At 39.5% G+C, this 20,860-nt stretch overlaps 2 protein-coding genes across 2 annotated transcripts in view; both read right to left on the bottom strand.

The window, feature by feature from the left end:
* Nucleotides 1-12,018: 12,018 nt before the first annotated feature.
* LOC137642604 (uncharacterized) lies at nucleotides 12,019-16,874 on the bottom strand. Its single transcript, XM_068375307.1, has 2 exons — nucleotides 12,845-16,874; nucleotides 12,019-12,209 (listed from the first exon to the last, which is right to left on the bottom strand). The coding sequence occupies exon 1, from the start codon at nucleotides 16,776-16,778 to the stop codon at nucleotides 13,515-13,517; it is 3,264 nt and encodes a 1,087-aa protein (XP_068231408.1). The 5' UTR covers nucleotides 16,779-16,874; the 3' UTR covers nucleotides 12,019-12,209; nucleotides 12,845-13,514.
* The window catches only part of LOC137642605 (uncharacterized), a 4,217-nt gene continuing 230 nt past the window's right edge, over nucleotides 16,874-20,860 (bottom strand). Inside the window, exons 1-2 of the mRNA XM_068375308.1 lie at nucleotides 20,707-20,860; nucleotides 16,874-20,071 (exon numbers count right to left, since the gene is read on the bottom strand). The exon at nucleotides 20,707-20,860 is cut by the window's right edge and continues 230 nt beyond it. Of these exons, the coding sequence (XP_068231409.1) occupies nucleotides 16,876-19,155 (2,280 nt within the window). The 5' untranslated portion in view covers nucleotides 19,156-20,071; nucleotides 20,707-20,860 and the 3' untranslated portion in view covers nucleotides 16,874-16,875. The remainder of the gene's footprint in view (nucleotides 20,072-20,706) is intronic.

Here is a 20,860-nt window from a genome sequence, read left to right as displayed (position 1 = left end):
TGCCTTTGAGTTCACAACTCCTCTCTCGGCCCGTCACATTGGTGACCCCGGAAGTCGACTCGCTCCCACTGCCTTCCACCCCCACCTCCCTCGCCCCTCCATCGTTGGTAATATGACGGAGGCGGACTATACCCCAGCATTTGACACTGCGGCCGCTCCATTGAAACTTTCACCGTTCGCTAGCGGAGAAGCGTTCGCTTGGTTTCAACGCGCTGAAGTCCACTTTCGTATCAGGGGCATGACTCTCTCAACCACCAAAGTGGATTATGTTCTCGCGGCGATACCCGAGGACACCTTCCCAGAAATATCCGACTGGCTTTGTGAACAAGGAGACACCCCAATAGCGTATGACGACCTCAAAGTATACCTTCTGCAGCAGTACTCGCCGTCGCCAGCCGCCCGTATAGCAAAGCTTTTTCAGCTCTCGCAACAACCGTTGGGGGACCAAAGGGCTTCGCTTGCCCTCAGGGAAATGACCAGTATCGCTCGCCTTCAACCTGCCGCAGACGGCTCTCCTCGTGAGGTGAACCTACTCCGTGCCCTTTGGATACGCCGTTTACCTGAACCTGTGCGCGCTGCCATACCCGATGTCGATAGTTTACCCATAAAGGACTTGATGACCAAAGCCGACGCCCTTATGGACAGCCACTTCAAGACCTCCATCAACGCCTCCACCCCTAACGACGAGGATGCCTATTCAACGTCAACCGAAGCTGACATGAATGCCGTAGGACATACACGCCTACCCCGTGATGTGCCGAAGCAGCGACAAAGCCGCCCCCCACCCACCAATCGCTCGCGCCCCAACGAACGACTTCTACAGCCACTTACTACCTCCCATCCGCCGCAGTTTTGCTACTACCACTTCAGATTCAGGGCAACCGCGAAGAAATGTGCCAAAGATTGTCAGTGGCCAAAAAATGTGTAAGTAGGCCATCGCTTGTGGCGGTTGCCTCCCATGTTTCTAATCTTTTCTTTTAACAGGATGCAGGAACGGGCGTGCGATTTTTGGTAGACACGGGTGCTTGTCGTTCTCTTTTGCCAAGGAAACTCTTCAAGGCACAACGTAGTCTGTCTACATCTGCCGACGTCCGCTTAGTAGCTGCCAACGGATCTGCGATACCAACCTACGGTTACGAGAACCTCACATTATCGTTCCGAAACGGTAAATTCAATTGGAAGTTTCTCGTTGCTGACGTCACAATGTCAATCCTCGGTGCGGATTTCCTCTCTCATTTCCACCTTCTGGTCGATGTCACCCACCGACGATTGGTCAACGCAGACTCGTACTTGTCGACACCTATTCAACCTGCCCCCTCTAACCTCGCTCTCCACATCAGCGCACCCACGGATGCCTACGCCCACCTCCTCACGTCGTACCCGGAAGTTTTCCGTCCAGAACTTCGCCAAACGCCCACGGTTCCTGCCAAGCACGGTATTTATCACCATATCAAGACAACGGGACCCCCAGTCTTCGCAAAATTCAGACGTCTAGCACCGGAACGATTGGCAGCCGCCAAACAGACGTTCGCCGAAATGGAGAAAATGGGCCTTTGCCAAAAGGCCTCCAGCCCATGGTCGTCACCCTTACACATCGTTCTGAAGAAAGACGGCTCCCTCCGTCCGTGCGGGGATTACAGGCGCCTGAACATGCAAACAGAACCGGATACTACCCCCTCCCAAACATTGCCGATGTAACCTCCTACCTGCACAAAGCGAAGGTTTTCTCTACGCTCGACCTCCTGAAGGGGTATTATCAGGTGCCTATGAACCCAGAAGACATCCCCAAGACTGCCATCACCACTCCGTTTGGCACATACACCTTCAATTACTCCTGTTTTGGCCTTCGTAATGCTGGGGCAACGTTTCAACGTCTCATGGATGGCATCTTAGGGGACCTCCCTTTCTGTGTATGTTATGTGGACGACATACTTGTGTTCTCCTCCTCAAAAGAGGAACACCTCCGTCACCTGCGCATCGTGCTCGACCGCCTGCAACAAAACGGCCTTGTAGTCCGGTACGACAAGTGTACCTTTGGCGCCAACGAAGTGTCGTTCTTAGGGCACCGTATCACTCCTGAAGGAGTCCATCCCCTCCCTGAGAAGGTAGCAGCCGTTCAGAATTTCCCCACGCCCTCGACCGTCAAAGCTCTGCAGGAATTCTTGGGCATGATCAACTATTATCACCGTTTTCTGCCAGCCATTGCCGCCACTCTTGCTCCCCTCTACGCCTCCCTCTAGGGCAAGCCAAAGGACCTGAAGTGGGGTCCCCTTCAAGAAGCAGCCTTCTGCAATGCAAAGAAGGCCCTATCAACTGCTGCGGCTCTCACTTTTCCTATCCCACACGCCCCTCTCCTTCTCTCCACTGATGCCAGCGACGTCGCTATTGGTGCAGTACTCGAGCAGGTGGTCAAAGGCTCGCCCCGCCCATTGGCCTTCTTCAGCAGAAAACTGTCCAAGGCAGAATCGGGTTATTCTACCTTCGATCGAGAATTGCTGGCGGTGCACTTGGCTGTCCGTCACTTTCGTCATTTCTTAGAAGGTACGCCCTTCGTCATTCGTACAGACCACATGCCTCTGGTGCATGCCTTCACTCGACAGTCTGACGCCTGGTCCGCCCGTCAACGCCGACATCTCTCCGCCGTGGCTGAATACAATTGCACCCTCCAATACGTCCCTGGGAAAATGAATACCGTTGCCGATGCCCTGTCAAGAAACACGTTGGCTGCCGTTCAACTGGGATTGGATTACAACGCCCTGGCTGAAGCCCAACGACAGGATTCAGAGTATCAAGCTTGTAGGACATACTGCACGTCCCTCCGTTGGGAGGATTTTCCCCTCGAAGACTCCAACACCACCCTCCTCTGTGACGTCAGTACTGGTAGACCGCGACCTTGGATTCCTGCTCCCATGCGCCGACAGGTGTTTGATTTCATCCACGGCCTTTCACATCCCTCGTGCCGTTCTACTGCACAGCTGCTGAAGGCAAAGTTCATTTGGCACGGCATTTCTAAGGATGCTAAGGATTGGGTCCGTGCGTGTACTTCTTGCCAAACTTCCAAAGTACATCGACACACGGATTCAGGAGTGGGCACCTTTCCTCAACCTCAGCGTCGTTTCGCACACATTCACGTCGACGTTGTAGGTCCCCTACCTACATCACAAGGACATCGTTACATGTTTATCGTCATCGACCGCTCCACTCGTTGGCCTGAAGCCATTCCCATGGAAACTGACACGTCCGCCTCATGTACATCTGCCTTACTCTCTGGATGGATTTCAAGATTCGGTATCCCTGAGCATATTACTTCTGACAGGGGAACCACTTTCACCTCTCAATTATGGACGTCATTAGCGAATCTCCTGGGCATCACCCTACATCAGACAACGGCCTACAACCCCGCTGCCAATGGAATGGTTGAACGTTTTCATCGCACCCTCAAAGCAGCTTTGATGTCCCGCTGCAAGGATTGCAACTGGTTTACTCAGCTTCCCTGGGTCCTCCTTGGACTAAGGACCACTCCTAAAGACGCCCTCGACGTCTCGGCAGCCGAAATGGTGCATGGCGACCCGTTGGTCATCCCTGCCGAATTTTTTCCTTCTACGACCTCCTCCGACGATCTCCAGCGCATACGTCACGTCGTGGGAAAATTTACTCCGTGCCGCCAGACTTACAAGCCCCCAGCGAAGCATCACATACCAACGGACTTGCACTCTGCAACGCACGTCTTCCTGCGCAACGACACCAGCAAGCCACCACTAACGCCCCCCTACACGGGCCCTTTCCTTGTAATCCGACGCAGTCCGAAAGCATTCCTCCTAAACATTCGGGGCAAAGAAGACTGGGTCTCCATTGATTTTCTAAAACATGCTTATCTTCTGCCAGATGACCCGCCTACAGTTCGCCTCTCTAGATCAGGGCGCCCTATTTAACATGTACAGTATGTCATTTTTAGGGGGGGGGAGCCATGTACCAACCGTGTGTCACACAATTGTACATGATTATTTTGTATATATTATGCTTGTATCTGCGCTCTTCCCTCGCACTAAAATGAACCTGAATGATCATGTCTCCGTTTTGCTCAGTAAGATTATCTGTCTCTCGAACAGGTCATGTCCTGTTGCCTTGAGGTTTTGTATATAAAGAAGAGTGTTCCTTAATAAATAACTCAGTCGTTTTCAATCTGCCTTTGAGTTCACAACTCCTCTCTCGGCCCGTCACAAAGCCAATAATGTTGAAACGTGATGCCATCCCTAGGGCCAGGGGAATGGCGGTGTATATTAGGACCGAGTACCCTGCTTCTCATAAGTCCTGCTATCAATGTGGATGTCATGAGATTCAGGTAATAAAAGTTTGTGGCAGGCATAACAACTTTTATTTATGTTCGATCTACCGGAATCCAGACATGGATGATTCTATCTTTGATTGTCTTCTTACCATTATGGCTAAGATACAAAAAGATAATAGAAAGGCTTCTTTTGTATTTGTTGGTGATTTTAATGCTCACCATAGGGAGTGGTTAAGTTCTATCTCTCCTACCGATCGCCATGGTTTAAGAGCTTTAGACGTTGCCTCTGAATCAGGCTGTGAGCAAATCATAAATGAAGCTACTCACAGGTCTGGTAATTGCTTGAACCTCGTATACACTGACTCCCCTGGCGTTATAACTGGTAAGGTTGGTTCTCCAGTCGGGACATCTGATGATGCCTTGATTTCATTATTAGTGAAGACTGAGCAGCCTGTCCCTGATATATCATATTCTTGTAAAATTTATATGAAATCCCAAGCAGACTGGAATGGGATTTTACATGATCTTTTGTGCTTGAATTGGTCACAATTATATAATAGTGTAGATCCTGTTGTCCCTCTGAATGAGAATCTAGTCAACATAATTGATAGGTGTATCCCTTCTCGTGTGCTAAGGTACCGAGTGAAGGACAAACCGTGGTTCAATGATGATTGTAGACGTGCTTTTTTGGAGAAACAGGAGGCCTATCAACTTTGGAAGGGTAACAGATCAGATTTGACCTGGAACAACTATACTCAGCTTCGAGCTTTTGCTCAGAGAGTTTATGCCTCAACTGAAAAGGAGTACAATTTAACCATAAAAGAAACACTTTCTGGTACAACTCAGGAACATAAATGGTGGTCTACCCTTAAATCTGCACTCTTTGGTGTAGATGGAACAGTTCCTCCTTTACTTAAACCAGATGGCTCAGTCACTCACTGCCCAAAGGAAAAGGCAACCCTTTTGGCTGATGTTTTTGACAGTAAACAGAGTAATGAAAAACTTGAAATTCCTCATTCCTGTTTTCCTGAGGCTAAACTAACTAGTTTAGCTTTTCGATCTCGTGAGATTAAAGCTCTGTTAATGGACCTTGATGCTTATAGAGGTGTAGACCCAAATGGTATTTTTCCTTTGTTTTTTATAAAGACAGCAGATTTCTTAGCTCCAAAGTTATCTGTTATTTTGCGCAAGTTAGCAAGAAGAGGAGCTTTTAGCACTATTTGGAGAATTGGTAATGTTACTCCTCTATGTAAATGTGTTTGTGGTAGCTCAAGTCCCACTGATTACCGCCCAATTTCCATAACTCCCATATTATCTAAAGTTTTTGAACGTCTTCTGGCAAAACGTCTTAATAGGTTTGCTGAAGGTAATCATCTACTCCCTAGTTTGCAATTTGGTTTTCGTAAAGGCCTTGGAGCATGTGATGCCCTTCTTACAATCTCCAATGCTGTACAGAAATCCCTTGATTGTGGTCGGGAAGCTCGTATGATTGGCCTAGATTTTAGTGCTGCCTTTGACCGTGTTAATCATGAGGCCCTTGTTTTCAAACTGAAACAGTTGGGAGTGGGTGGGTCGTTTCTTAGCATTATTATTGATTTTTTAAGTAATAGATCTCAAAGAGTTGTTGTTGATGGGCACCATAGTGATTATAGGAATGTGATATCCGGTGTTCCACAGGGTAGTGTTCTTGGCCCATTACTTTTTATACTATATACACATGACATGTGGTTTGGCCTAGAAAACAAGCTTGTTGCATATGCAGATGATGCTACTCTCTTTGCATCAATTCCATCCCCTGAATGTAGATCTAGGGTTGGTGAATCCCTTAATAGAGATTTAGCTAGAATTAGTGCATGGTGCAAATTATGGGGTATGAAGTTGAATCCTAACAAAACTCAAAGTATGATTGTAAGTAGGTCAAGGACGGTGGTTCCTCAACATCCGGATCTCAGTATTGATAATATTTCTTTAAATATGTATGACTCTTTTAAAATTTTAGGTGTGATTCTCGACAGTAAATTTACTTTTGAGAAACATATAAGGTCTGTGTCTTCTTCAATTTCACAAAAATAGGCTTATTGAGAAAGTCTTTCAAGATTTTCGGTGATCAATCTATTCTGAAGAAGTGTTTTAATTCTTTCATTCTACCTTGTTTTGAGTATTGTTCTCCTGTCTGGTCTTCAGCTGCTGATTCTCATCTTAATTTGTTGGACAGAAACTTACGGTCTATTAAATTTCTTATTCCTGATCTATAGATATTAATCTCTGGCACCGTCGTTCAATTAGTTCATTATGCATGTTGCATAAGATTTTTCACAACTCTGACCATCCTTTACATTTAGATCTCCCTGGACAATTCTATCCTGTTCGTAATACTAGGCAGGCAGTTAATTTTAATAGCCAGGCCTTCTCCATCACGAGGCTCAATACTACGCAGTACTCTAGAAGTTTTATTCCAGCTGTGACCAAGTTGTGGAATGATCTTCCTAATCGGGTGGTTGAATCAGTAGAACTTCAAAAGTTCATAGTTGGAGCAAATGCTTTTTTGTTGACCAGGTCGACATAGTCTTTTTATAGTTTATTTATGACATATTTGTTTTTGATGTTGTTGATAGTTTATTATATGACATGTCTGTTTTGACGTTGTTTCTTATTTTAGAATGATATATTGTTAATTTGTTCTCTTCATTTATTTATTTCCTTATTTCCTTTCCTCACTGGGCTATTTTTTCCCTGTTGGAGCCCCTGGGCTTATAGCATCTTGCTTTTCCAACTAGGGTTGTAGCTTGGATAGTAATAATAATAATAATAATAATAATAATTTATGATAATATCACTAAATGGGCGAATTTCATGCATTCAATCAAAAATAGTTTATGATTTCAAATGAAATATGGGTAAAGAAAGAAGACTTAAGGTGATTTTTTTTCTTTAACAACTATGTATGAGTTGATAAAATAATAAAATAAGCTTAAACCAGTTGTCCATTGATGGCGATAAGGGTTCCTATTGACCCTACTCTACATACAAGTCTTCAGTTTTGAAGTCTTTCCCGACACAAGATCGCATCCGTACTCTACAGGAATGCATCACATTATTTTTAACGACAAAGGTACCTCCAACCAATATTTGAATGAGACTCATCGGCCTCCTGTCGTCACTAATTTTGTTTGTTCCCATAGGAAGAAGGAGAATCAGACCAATGCAACATCAACTCCACAACCTGTGGGATCAAGAGGATCATTATTTTCAGGTTCAATTGACAGAGATGATCAGGCAGAATCTAGTCTGGTGGTCCGATCCAGTGAACTAGTACCAAGGTCATTTTTTGTCAACCCCTCTCTCAGATATCATGTTGTTTCCAGATGTTTCGAATTCTGGATGGGGGCTTCGATAAGGAACTAGTTCGTCTCGGGAACAAGGACAGCAGAGGAATTAGGGGAATCTATTAATTGGAGGGAACACAGAGCAATACATCTGGCTCTCTGTCACTTCAATCATCTGTGCTCCTTAAGAGTCATTGCAGTGTTCGCCGACAACTTGACAGCTATTTGTTACATAAGGAAGGAAGGACGGATGAGGTCCCAGAAGCTGGACAACCTTGCCTAGGAGATTCTGGCCTGGTCAGAGGGAAAAAGCGTGACTCTCATGCCACAGTATATTATGGGCAAGGCAAACATGACAGCGGATTTTCTAAGTCGAAGAGATCAGATCTTAAACTCCATATGGACCAATCACCATCAAGTGGTGGATGATTTGGTTCATCTGTGGCCAACAACAGTGGACATGTTCGCTAACAAAATAAACCACAAACTTCAGGATTACTTCAGTCCTCACATCGATCTGGGATCAGTGGGAACAGATGTAATGCTTCAGGATTGGAGGCATCTTCAAGAATATGCCTTCCCTCTGTTTCTTATGATAAGGAATATACTGCACAAATTGAGGGAGTCCACAGGATGCAGTCTTACTCTGGTTACACCCTTCTGGCCTCAGAAAGACTGGTTTGTGGACTTCTTAGAGTTGTCAGTAGACACCCCAGGGAGGTTGCCTGTCATAAGGGACCTCCTCAAACAGCCTCATCGACGTTTTTCATATCAGACCACAAGCTCTTCAGCTGACTGCACGGAGACTATCTGCAGATTTGCCAGGGCCTGCGGAGTCTCCAAGCAGGTGGCCCAACAAGTTGTCTTTTCTCAAAGACCTTCCACTTATGTGAATTACCAGTACAAGTGGATGATATTCAGGAAGTGATGTAGGGACTTGAAACACTCAGTATCAAACCCGAAAGTTCCAAGATTGCATATTTCCTGTTATTCTTTCGTAAGGAAAAACACCTGTCCGTTCCAGTCATCAGGGGATATAGAGCTATGTTATCCTCGGTTTTCAGATTCACCTTCAGGGAGATGCTTGGATATTCAATAATTACCAATCTCATGAGTTCATGCGAAATAGAAACTGCTTAAAGGGTGATTTCTGGCCCTTCTTGGGACTTGGATGTGGTCCTTAGGGCTTTGATTAGAAAGCCTAATGAACCACTAGCATCAGCTGATCTTCGAAACTTGTCCATGAAGGCCATTTTCCTTAGAGCCTTGACCATTGCAAAAAGGGTTGGGGAATTGCAACCACTTTGAGCGGGGGTGTCTTGAAGGGGAAGAGACTTTGTTTTGCTTTATTTGCATTATTTCAGAGCGAAAACAGTCATTAAACAATCCGCTTCCTAAGGAATTAGTTTTGATATATCTCTCGGGGAGAGTGGGTAGAGACGATGAAGAGCGACTTCTGTGCCCAGTAAGAGCTCTTCGTTGCTACCTAGACAGGAAGAAGATGATCCAGCCACGTCTTAGAGCGTTTTGTTTCCCCTTAGTGCCTAATCAAAACCTTATCAAGGAATGCAATGACCTTCTTTCTTGGACAGGACATTGGGCCTGGGTCAGTGGCATTACCAGCATCATCGACTTTAGGGAGAGCCTCAGGAGCCCAAAGTAGTAGGGGTATGGCTACTTCAGTACGTTTTAGGACCATCGCATCAATGTCTTCTATACTGAAGGCTACAACGTGGAGGTCTAATTCGGTTTTTTTTATCCCTTTACTTAAAAGATGTAAAATTATTATATAATAATGTCCGTTCCTTAATTCCCATTGTGGTGGCGGGAGGAGTCATTGCTTAACCACTGTGATTACCGTTTCCTCTCCTCTACGCTGAACTTTGCTGGGGAGATGGAATTATTATGTCATACCTTCACATGCACTGACAATTAAACTCTCTTAACGGAAGTGGCACTTTGAGAGGCAGAAACCATTAAGCTCAAGTCTTTTAGCATCAACAATTGAGCCCCTTCAATGGAAGTGACACCTTCCTTGAAGGGCCTAGATCGTTGAATGCAGGACGCCATGTACCACCAATCGAACCCCTTCAACGGAAGTGACACCTTGGAGAGTCTAGATTTCTGAGTACAGGACCTCTCTCACAAGTCGTAAGAGTCCGAAACATGACTAGACAGTTTGGAGAGGACCACTATGACTGTGGCTTCGTCAACAGAGTGACCATAGAGGATGCCTAGACAGAGCTCCCTTTGGACTTAGCCCTGACATGGTGACTGACTGATGAACTGACAATCATCCTGTGACACATCGTCTGAAATCAATCAAGGTAAGTTACAATTCAGGCAACCTACTTAGCATCAAACAGATCATTTCCGCCATCCAGCTAAATGTGGGGAATTGGCAAATGTTGATTGTGCAGTTGAATATCAGACAAATGTAGTTTTCAATTTAAAATTAGTTTTCTAATACTCACCTTCACAATCAACATTAGATGCCCTCCCACCTGCCCCACTATCAATCATCAGATCAGTTTCAGGTCTCCCCTACACCTGCAGAGATCAAAAGTGGTGATTCCTAGTGTTGAGGTTTCCAGGCAAGGATAACCACACAAGTCCTGAGCGCCCTTGGTCGCCTTTCATCGTTTTGCTATAACTCTGGTCACAAAAATTGAGCCGGCAGATCGCTCTGGTCAGAAAAGATGGCGACCAATATCAAATATGGTCGTTGGATAACTAGCAAAAGACATGTATAGACAATCATAAGCATGGCATTACACTACGTACATATACCAACTCATTAGATAATTCTATCATTAATTAACATAAACATCTTTAAATTAACCAATATAATTGTCTTTCATTCGGGACTTGGTGTGTATATTATACTTACGTAAATGGATTACTATAAATTAAATTGGAAACAACTTGCTGTAACAAGATCTATGGCAAATGCTGAGTGTTCAGTTGAGTATTAGACAAATGAACTTTCCGTTCATTTTGTAAATGATGTGAAGTAACGGCTATTCGAAGCCCTATTATACATTATAGAGTCAAGGGATGGGCACCAAAGTATGTCTCATTTAAAATGGTCATCCCTAAAATATGATAAAAGAAAATTATTGGATTTATTTACCGACATGCAACAGATTCGTTACCTCAAATTGAAGATAAAGAACGAAAAGTCCCTTTTCCACCAATGCATATTTTTACACTCAGTGAAAAACTGTTGGAAACAGATGATCTGATAAAGTGACCTATTTCCCCTTTCACTTAAATTATTTGTACTATTACTTTATTTTTTATTTTTATCTCTTAACATTTTGCTTTCATTACCCACCTTTCTATGGCATCATTCAAAGTATATGTAAAATATTTTTCCCTGTCTTCTTTAACTCTTTTTTTACTTTTCCTTCCTTTATTCATTGCTTCGAAAAAAGACAAGAAAAAGCTTCCATCTCCATTTTACTACTTTCGCAATACATTTTTCTTTTAACATTTTTTTATGGGTAAATCAATGCTGCAAGTTATGACCACGCAACACAGCACTACTTCTTGGGGCTCATAATTGGGAGTTTAATCTGTATCTATGAGAAAAGAGCCGTTAAGACATTCTGGTTTTCTTTGCAGACACCCAGGAAAGATTTTTGTAGGTGGTAGAGACCTAAAGCTGTTTGTTCTTTCATTGTCAACTATCATGGTGGAGATGAGTTGATTTCAAATCTAAGGACACATTCCTGAATTTGACAGGAATATGTACAGGTGACTTGGAATGAATTTATATATCTCTTGATAGCTCGTTTTGGTAGTTGTATTTCAAATCAGAAACATAGGTTTAAGTCCTTGTCAAGCCAGATGTATATATCAGATTAGAATTTTCAGCAGATATAAATTCCTAAAGGTAGAAATCAATATGTGACGCCATTATTGTTGATATACATAGATACACACACAAACATATATATATATATAATATATATATATATATATATATATATATATATATATATATATATATATATGTATATATATATATATATATATATATATATATATATATATATATATATATATATATATATATATATATATATACATACATACATACATATATATATATATATATATATACATATATATATATATATATATATATATATATATATATATATATATATATATATATATATGTATATATATATATATATATATATATATATATATATATATATATGTATATATATACATATATATATATATATATATATATATATATATATATATATATATATATGTATATATACATAAAACTTATATATATATATATATATATATATATATATATATATATATATATATATTACACAATATTTTTTCAATGGCAAGGTAAAAAAAACAAATAAAATGAGGTAAATGAAGCAAGAAGTTTTTTAAAGTCCAGTTATATTAATTTCATTAATATTTTTGATAAAAATTACTGGTTGAGACAACCGAGACGATTAATTGCTGTCCTGCCTCCCTCAAGTTAGTAACTTACTTCACCGGAAAACAACCGTATGAAGCAAGCCCCTACCAATGACTATCATGTCTCTCAGGATCTGAAAAACAAAAAAACACTCCCTGTAAAACTGGTCAGGTAAAAGGGAAACTAAATTACTTACGGGAATCCGTATTAACAAAAACAAAACTCAAAACGGGAATCCGTTCACTAAAATTACCTTCGATAGAATTCGATTTTGTAATTTTGAAAACACAAACATATTGTTCATAAACTGTGGTAATCCACCAAAAACGAAACTTAATGGCTAATAGCCTAATGTGGTAATCCACGAATAACAATTAATGAATTTTCAATAAAAGTGGTAATCCACCAAAAACGACACTTAATGGCTAATAGCCTAATGTGGCAATCCACGAATAACAATAAATGAAATTTCAATAAAAGTGGTAATCCACCAAAAACGAAACCTGGCTAATAGCCTAATGTGGTAATCCACGAATAACAATTAATGAATTTTCAATAAAAGTGGTAATCCACTGTAAAAAAAACCTAACTTTTAACGCTATAAAAAAGAAAACCGAAAACAAAATTGGAAAAATAGTAATTTCTTTTGATCCCGAGATTTATTTTTAACAAGGTCTTGAGAAGGGAACTAATTTAATCAAATGTATTAAATCATTATGGCTAGGGTATCAAATCAACTCATGTTCAGATGTGAAAAGGCTGACTCACCTCAATACTCCTGCCGTTCACTGAATTACTGTTGCTCCTGCTACCCCCCAAAGTGGCATAGTGTCGGTATCACTAGGGGTTTATCCTTCCATGACCGAGAGTTGTAAAAACGTCCACCATACAAGAAGGAATTTGTCTGAGAACTGCCTTGGAAACTCCGATCGCCTTGACAAAAACTTCCAGCTCTCGGACAACAGCGTAAACAAGCAGTTCACCTTAAAAACAATACTAGGCGACAGATCACTAATAACAAGATTGTTTAGAGGAACTAAAGTCAGCCCCGCTCTACACTTGAACATGACAAAAATAATATTACGAATAATATTTAAGAGGTTTCATATTTATTATATTTAACAACAAAAGAAATCACTTTCAACTTCTCCAATTTTGGTTTACGATAAATTATTTTCTACACTGGGGGGAGGGGATTCAATTTATTTATATAAACTAAATAAATTGAATACAGAAATTCATGATAAATAGGATCCCCAAAACAAGAAAAGTTGAAAACATTAAATTACAAAAAATATTTAATACATTCAATATACAAAGGTATATTAAAATTTAAATATAACATGACATTATTGACATTTAATTGCCCAACCAAATACTCTATATAATAACTATTTACAAGTAAAGATTCTCTAATTCACCCGAAACATAAATCATTTTAGGCTTCTAAGATTTTTCTAGTCAGCTCCGAGCTGTCAATAGCAGCCTGGCGTTTAACTCTAGTATCCTTGGGTACTCGAGACTCCTGTACATCAACCTTAGAATTATTCGGAATTTCATCTTTCCGGGTGAGAAGTGGGATAATGACTGACGAATGTCTCTTCACAAGTTCTTGGGTTTTCCCTTTAAGGATAGTGGCACCAGTAACCTCACCCAAAGTATTTGTAAAAATCTCTTTTACAACGCCCATCGGGTAGTCATTTGGCTTAGTGAAATTTTCCTTAAGCAGTACAATATCTCCAGGTGAGATCTTATTATGAGTGACTGGCTTGTATCTATCAGGGACATCTACAGCCTGATGTATTAGATTAGCAATAAATTCTTCCTGATATAGTTTAACTAAATTGTTTCTCACCTTTTGCAATTGATTGTAATCTTGCTTAAACTTTGAATGAGAATAATTTTCAGGAACCCAGTCAGGGTCTCTCCCCTCATGCAATTCGGGAATTATATTAACCGATATTAGATCGTACCCATGAATCAAATTTTCTGGGGTGATAGGTTCTGGAATGTCATCGCCGATCTGATCCCTTAAGGCTTCTTTGAATGCTATTGGCCTACGATTGACTAAATGAATGACTTGTTGAATTAGGAACTCAAAATCATGGTATTCTAAGACATTCTTACCAATAGCTCCATAGATCAATCTTTTAACAAGTTTAACACATACTTCCACCATCGAACCTAACTGACTATGACCCTTGACAAATTGGTCAAACTTTAAAGATTGGACCCCGTTGCGTTCAAAATATGACTGAGTCTCATGATCTTTGATGTAGTCAATAATTATATTAGAGGCAGAGACTAATTGGGAGCCTAGGTCACTAATACAATATTCCGGGATTCCAAACTGGAAACAATGAATCTGAAAGGCTCTAAGAAATTCTTTAACAGAAAGATCTAAACAAATAATCAAATTAACTGCTCTACTCCACATACAAGTGATACATAGTAGATAGATTTTTCCTTTCTTACCCTGTTTTTTAACGCTCAATGGGCCAATGAAATCCATAAATAAATATCTAAAGGGGACATTAGGTGGTGACACTCTCCATTTCCTGTAGGGAGATTGATTAATACTGATGGTTCTTGACTTAAACCTACGACAAAAAACACATTCTCTAAGGTTTCTCTTAACCACTGAAAAATATGACGGTACGTAAAACCGCTTTCTCATTTCTGACAAAACAGAGTAACATCCCTTATGGTTGAGCTTTTTGTGCAGGTTATGCACAATCAGGGAAGTTAGATGGCTATTTTTAGCCAGCAACAAAGGAAAACCATGTCTCCGAATGAGTTTGTCACACTTGCTACGTATTCTAAGCAAACCATCGTTGTCAACGTAAACATTAAGCTGACCTACTATGTTAGGCATGTCTTTTTTTCTTTGGGTAGAACAGCTGAAATATGTAAAAACCTCAGGGAAATGTGCCCGTTGATCCTGTAGTATAACTAACTTGCAAGCTCTTTCATGTATACTATTGCTCTTTAATTCTAAGTGAGCAAATTTATTGGAGTCCTTAGCTTTCAAACGACCCTTTAACTTCTCTACGAAAAGAATAACTTTCTCATAAATAGATACAAGTAAATCAAAACTGGAAAATTCTTCAAATTTAAGAAAATATTCAAAATTATCTGACATGGCCACAACATTGGAACTAGTACACAAAGACTCCTCTATTTCTAAACTATTATCCAGCTCGCACTCGGCATAAGGATTTGGAACCATAAATGATAAATTACCATTTTCACTGCATAGGAAGGTTTCCTTTTCCTTAAAACATTCAGGACCAGAATAGAAATTGGTTTGCATCAACTTACGATATGAAAGGCAACGAGTTATGGCATCTGCAGGATTTTCATTCCCTCCAACAAAGGCAAAATGGACGGGGTGTTTTGCACATAAGTTCTCTACATGCTGAATTCGATTCATCACAAAAACTGACCGTTTCTGCATTTTTGACAATTTATTAGTAGACGAATTCAACCAAGAGAGCGCTACCTGACTATCTGAAAACACATGAAGGCCAACAACATTTAAAGGATTGATGCATAATGGTCCAGCTAATTCGTTATACAAATCTAAAACCACTTCCGTTGCAAAGGCTACTCCCTGCATCTCCAAAGATGGAATGCTTTTACTTTCCAACTGCCTATTTATCATACGATTTTTTGCCATCACAAAACTAGACGACATAGAATCAATATCAATGATGTACACAACAACACCATAAAGTAATTTAGAGCTATCACAGCAAGCAGCCAAATGAAATTTTCCATCCCTACGTCCAACAAATCTATCAATAGCAATATCAGGAGCAGAATTGGCCTGATTAGCAATATTATGCCATTCTTTACGTAACTCTGGTGATAATTGATCGTCCCATCCTAAATTTCTATCACACTGAAGACCATGAAGAAATAATCTGCTTCGATTTAGGATGGGACCAGCAATACCAAAAAGATCAAAGTGAGAGGCAATGGTACTTAAAATTTCCCTCTTAGTTTTAGCCTTACCATTCAACTGAAATTTATTTGCTAACAGACAATCAAGTGATCGATTCCACTGCATACCAAGAAGTTTAACAACCTCTACCGTTTCAGAACCTGTGCAGGAATCTATTTCTCCCTGTAGGGACCTGTCATTAGTAACGAACTGTTGTAAATCAAAACCATAAGGAGAAAATATAGATCCTACCACAGAATATGCCCAGTGCAGATTTTCATTTTCATTTGCACTAAAAGCACAATTGTCCATATAAGACAAAGAATAAATGCACCTTTTCAACTCCTTCAACTGGTTTTCATCATGCTCAGCATCTAAAATCAAAATCTTGTAAAGACCGAGTATCAACAAAGTTGGGGAACATCTTAAGCCGAAGCTCAACCTAACATTCCGATATGCAACAATGGTAAAATCTCCCTTCTCAACATTTTTATACCATAAAAAACAAAGTCTATTAGCATCAACATCACTTAATGCAATCTGGTTAAAGGCCTTACATAGATCAAAGCATACTAACAATTTATCAAACCTTAAATGTAATAATGATGAAGAAAGTTTCTGATTTAGGCATGGACCTGCATGTATGGCCTGGTTATGACTTATTGTCTGACCCTTGGTTGAGTTTCTTTCACACAAGTTTGATAGAAACACAACTCTACATTTGGTAGTTTCACGATTCAATTTGAACACACCCATATGAGGCAAAAAAGAGTGTTCTGGGTGTTCATGTACAAACTGGTCAAGATTAGGAATCCTTTCTATTATTCCAACCCTTTCCTGTTCTTTTAGGGCTTCATTCATTAACTGTAAATGAGATGGATTTCTCTTTAGTTTTTTTAAGATTAGATTCCAAAATAACTTTAGCCAAATGAAAATTTCTACCAAGCATATGAGATACTTTTGCATTCCACAAAAGTGGCATAACTAATCTACCCTCCTCATTCTGAATAGTGTGATCCAAACAATATTTGACAAGCTGATCATGCAGCTCTGAATTCTCCAAATCATAAACCTCATTGTCCAAGTGAATATATTTATTACAAATACTGGCAAGCACATCATCTGTGGCTTTATCTAACTCTGAACGAATTACATTACCTTTTTCATCGATTACACTGAATTCTGAAACCTTAATAGGATAATCAACTTCACACTTATCCAGAGAAAACGGCTTATCTATCTTTACACCCAAACCAGTAACATACTGATGACAATTTATAACCGAGGAGGACGGATGTAGATAAGGAATATCCTTCAATAAGGTGTCAATTTCACCTTTAAGAAGGACACCAAACGGGGTCATAGCATACATAGACCTGCTATTCCTACCAAAAACTACTTCTGTGAGTGGTAAACAATATCCTGATTTAGTTCCCAAAATCAAATCAATATTTTCAATGCAATCACTATTAGGCGTTAGAAACTCATCAATCAACACATACCCTTTCGTCTGGAAACCGTAAACCACTTTGCCCAAACCTTTTAATTTCAACTTTATGTTAATAGATGGGATACATAATGCCTCTATTTTGTGAATAGCATTACCAATTATAATTTCAAATTCCACTAGTTTTGAGGCATATTTCTGAGAAACATTAATACCATTTATTCTCAATTCAACCTCGGCTTGTAATACCTTTAAATCCAAAGCATTGGCTAGTTCCTCACTAATCAGATTTAACTGACTTCCATCATCCTTCAATGCTCTTATGCTTCTGTTTTGGATGCTACAAGAAAAGGTAGGGAGAATGCTGGAATCACAGTCCAAATTACTTTTAAGAGCCTCCATTATAACAACGTTATTATTAGATTCCATGGACGAATTCTTATTATCCTTTTTCGAGGAAGTCTTAGGAGATTCAGATTTTCTATTATCATTAGCAGATGCTGATTTTTTACTATTCTTACAGAGGAAACTAAAGTGCCAGGCTTTACAAAACTTACATTTCATCTTAAATTTAAAGTTACATTTGTCAGTAGTGTGACTCAAGCTTGCACACTTACAACACCCATTTAAAGATTGAATTTTGTCAAGCTTAGTGGTAACATCCGAAAAAATTTCACATTTATAAATAGGATGCGAGGCGGGTTTGCCTTCTGTGGTACACAAGACACAAGGAAAGAAATTTGACGGTTTACTTAGGGAACTAACACTAGCAGCATAACTTGCACTATTCTTCCTATGATTATAATTATCATGCAATTTATTTCCTACATTAGACCTCTTACTTTGCTCATTAAATCTTTCACAGGCCTCAAAGAAATTATCATTAATTTCCTTTAATGTTGGCCTTGATGAATTAGTAATCTGGGTTAAGTGTACTTTAAAACGATTATCTAAGCCCTGCCAGAAAAAATACCTCAAAAAATCCTCACGTCCCAGAGGCAAACTTTCAGCTGCTTGAGTTAGATTTCTTATCTGTGAAATATATTCAAATGGGTCACTTTCTAATTTCATATTGATTTCAGAGATTTTTTTGATGGTATTAAAAATTCTGAGGTCTTTAGAAGCTAGGGCCTCTGTTAGTAATTTCTTGGCATGAACATAACCCTTCTTGTCCGATTCTAATGATTCTAAAAGTACTAAGGCCCTTCCACTGATTTGCTGCTTTAACAGAATAAATTTGTCATATTCTGAATATTTGAACATAGACGTTATGTCTTCAAAATCTTTAAAAAATTTCAATAGATCCTCCCCTTCTTGGCTACGAAATTCTGGAAGCGGAGCAGTGGGACTCTTCAACAAACTTCGGGCAGTATCAACACTAACATTAGAAGGGGAAACATTTCGTGTAAGCTCAGCAGTACATTCCCGAATTTTAACAACATAACTTTCACAGGAATCAAGTTCGGCATTTAGCCATGTTTCATCCTCCTCTTCAGACCATTTGAGCCTTTGAATTTCACTATTATACTTTTTAAGCGATTCTAAATGATCTTGTAACTCTGACTTAATCGTATTCTTTTCCAATTCAGTTAACTGACAATAATTAGTCCTTTTATTATAACATTCAGTTACTAACTTACGAATATATTTTCGGGAATTAATCAACAACTTTAATTCAGAAGTCATGTTTAATTAGGAATTTGCTTTTACAATGTCTGATAAACAATTATAAATCCACTGAAACAGACAGTCTAAACCCACTCTATTTAAATGAATGCCGTCAGCTTTAAAATAGCTAGGGTCATCGAGTTTTGACGAACCGTTAATCAACAAAGTTTTATATTTAAAGGGTTGACGGTCTAACCACTTATTAAAATTTCTAGCTAATTTCTTATACAAATCTGCAGAAGGGGTGCCGTGTCTATTAGTACTTTTCAAGTGGCGAATTTCAACGTGAGCAACAACAAATAGTGAATTTGGTAACCTTAATCTCAAAATAGCAAAAAAAACGTTCACAATCTGCTTTAACAATATCCAAATCCACATTCTCCTTTATATCGTTTCCACCCAAAAATATAACGGTCACTTCTGGATTATATTCAGACAAATCGTCCAACAACTTCGGATTAAGTATAAAGTTTCTATATCCGAATCCAGGAAATGCAAAAAATTCAACAGGCACTTTAAGATCACCGTATGTCAAACACGAATAACCTAACTGCTGCAAGTCCCGAACGTAACTATGGCCTAAAACACCGATTTTCATGTAACCTTTAACAAAATATGCTCAAAGATACCGACACTAAATAACACCAAAGGAAGGGCAGCAGGCAGCAATTTCTTCTCAAGTCCCACCAGGGGTTCCATACACAATATTTTTTCAATGGCAAGGTAAAAAAACAAATAAAATGAGGTAAATGAAGCAAGAAGTTTTTTAAAGTCCAGTTATATTAATTTCATTAATATTTTTGATAAAAATTACTGGTTGAGACAACCGAGACGATTAATTGCTGTCCTGCCTCCCTCAAGTTAGTAACTTACTTCACCGGAAAACAACCGTATGAAGCAAGCCCCTACCAATGACTATCATGTCTCTCAGGATCTGAAAAACAAAAAAACACTCCCTGTAAAACTGGTCAGGTAAAAGGGAAACTAAATTACTTACGGGAATCCGTATTAACAAAAACAAAACTCAAAACGGGAATCCGTTCACTAAAATTACCTTCGATAGAATTCGATTTTGTAATTTTGAAAACACAAACATATTGTTCATAAACTGTGGTAATCCACCAAAAACGAAACTTAATGGCTAATAGCCTAATGTGGTAATCCACGAATAACAATTAATGAATTTTCAATAAAAGTGGTAATCCACCAAAAACGACACTTAATGGCTAATAGCCTAATGTGGCAATCCACGAATAACAATAAATGAAATTTCAATAAAAGTGGTAATCCACCAAAAACGAAACCTGGCTAATAGCCTAATGTGGTAATCCACGAATAACAATTAATGAATTTTCAATAAAAGTGGTAATCCACTGTAAAAAAAACCTAACTTTTAACGCTATAAAAAAGAAAACCGAAAACAAAATTGGAAAAATAGTAATTTCTTTTGATCCCGAGATTTATTTTTAACAAGGTCTTGAGAAGGGAACTAATTTAATCAAATGTATTAAATCATTATGGCTAGGGTATCAAATCAACTCATGTTCAGATGTGAAAAGGCTGACTCACCTCAATACTCCTGCCGTTCACTGAATTACTGTTGCTCCTGCTACCCCCCAAAGTGGCATAGTGTCGGTATCACTAGGGGTTTATCCTTCCATGACCGAGAGTTGTAAAAACGTCCACCATACAAGAAGGAATTTGTCTGAGAACTGCCTTGGAA

The sequence above is a fragment of the Palaemon carinicauda genome, chromosome 6 (assembly GCF_036898095.1).
Source record: "Palaemon carinicauda isolate YSFRI2023 chromosome 6, ASM3689809v2, whole genome shotgun sequence".
NCBI classification, from domain to species: domain Eukaryota; kingdom Metazoa; phylum Arthropoda; class Malacostraca; order Decapoda; family Palaemonidae; genus Palaemon; species Palaemon carinicauda.
Note: the sequence above shows the minus strand (reverse complement) of the source record. Positions and strands in the feature narration are given on the sequence as shown.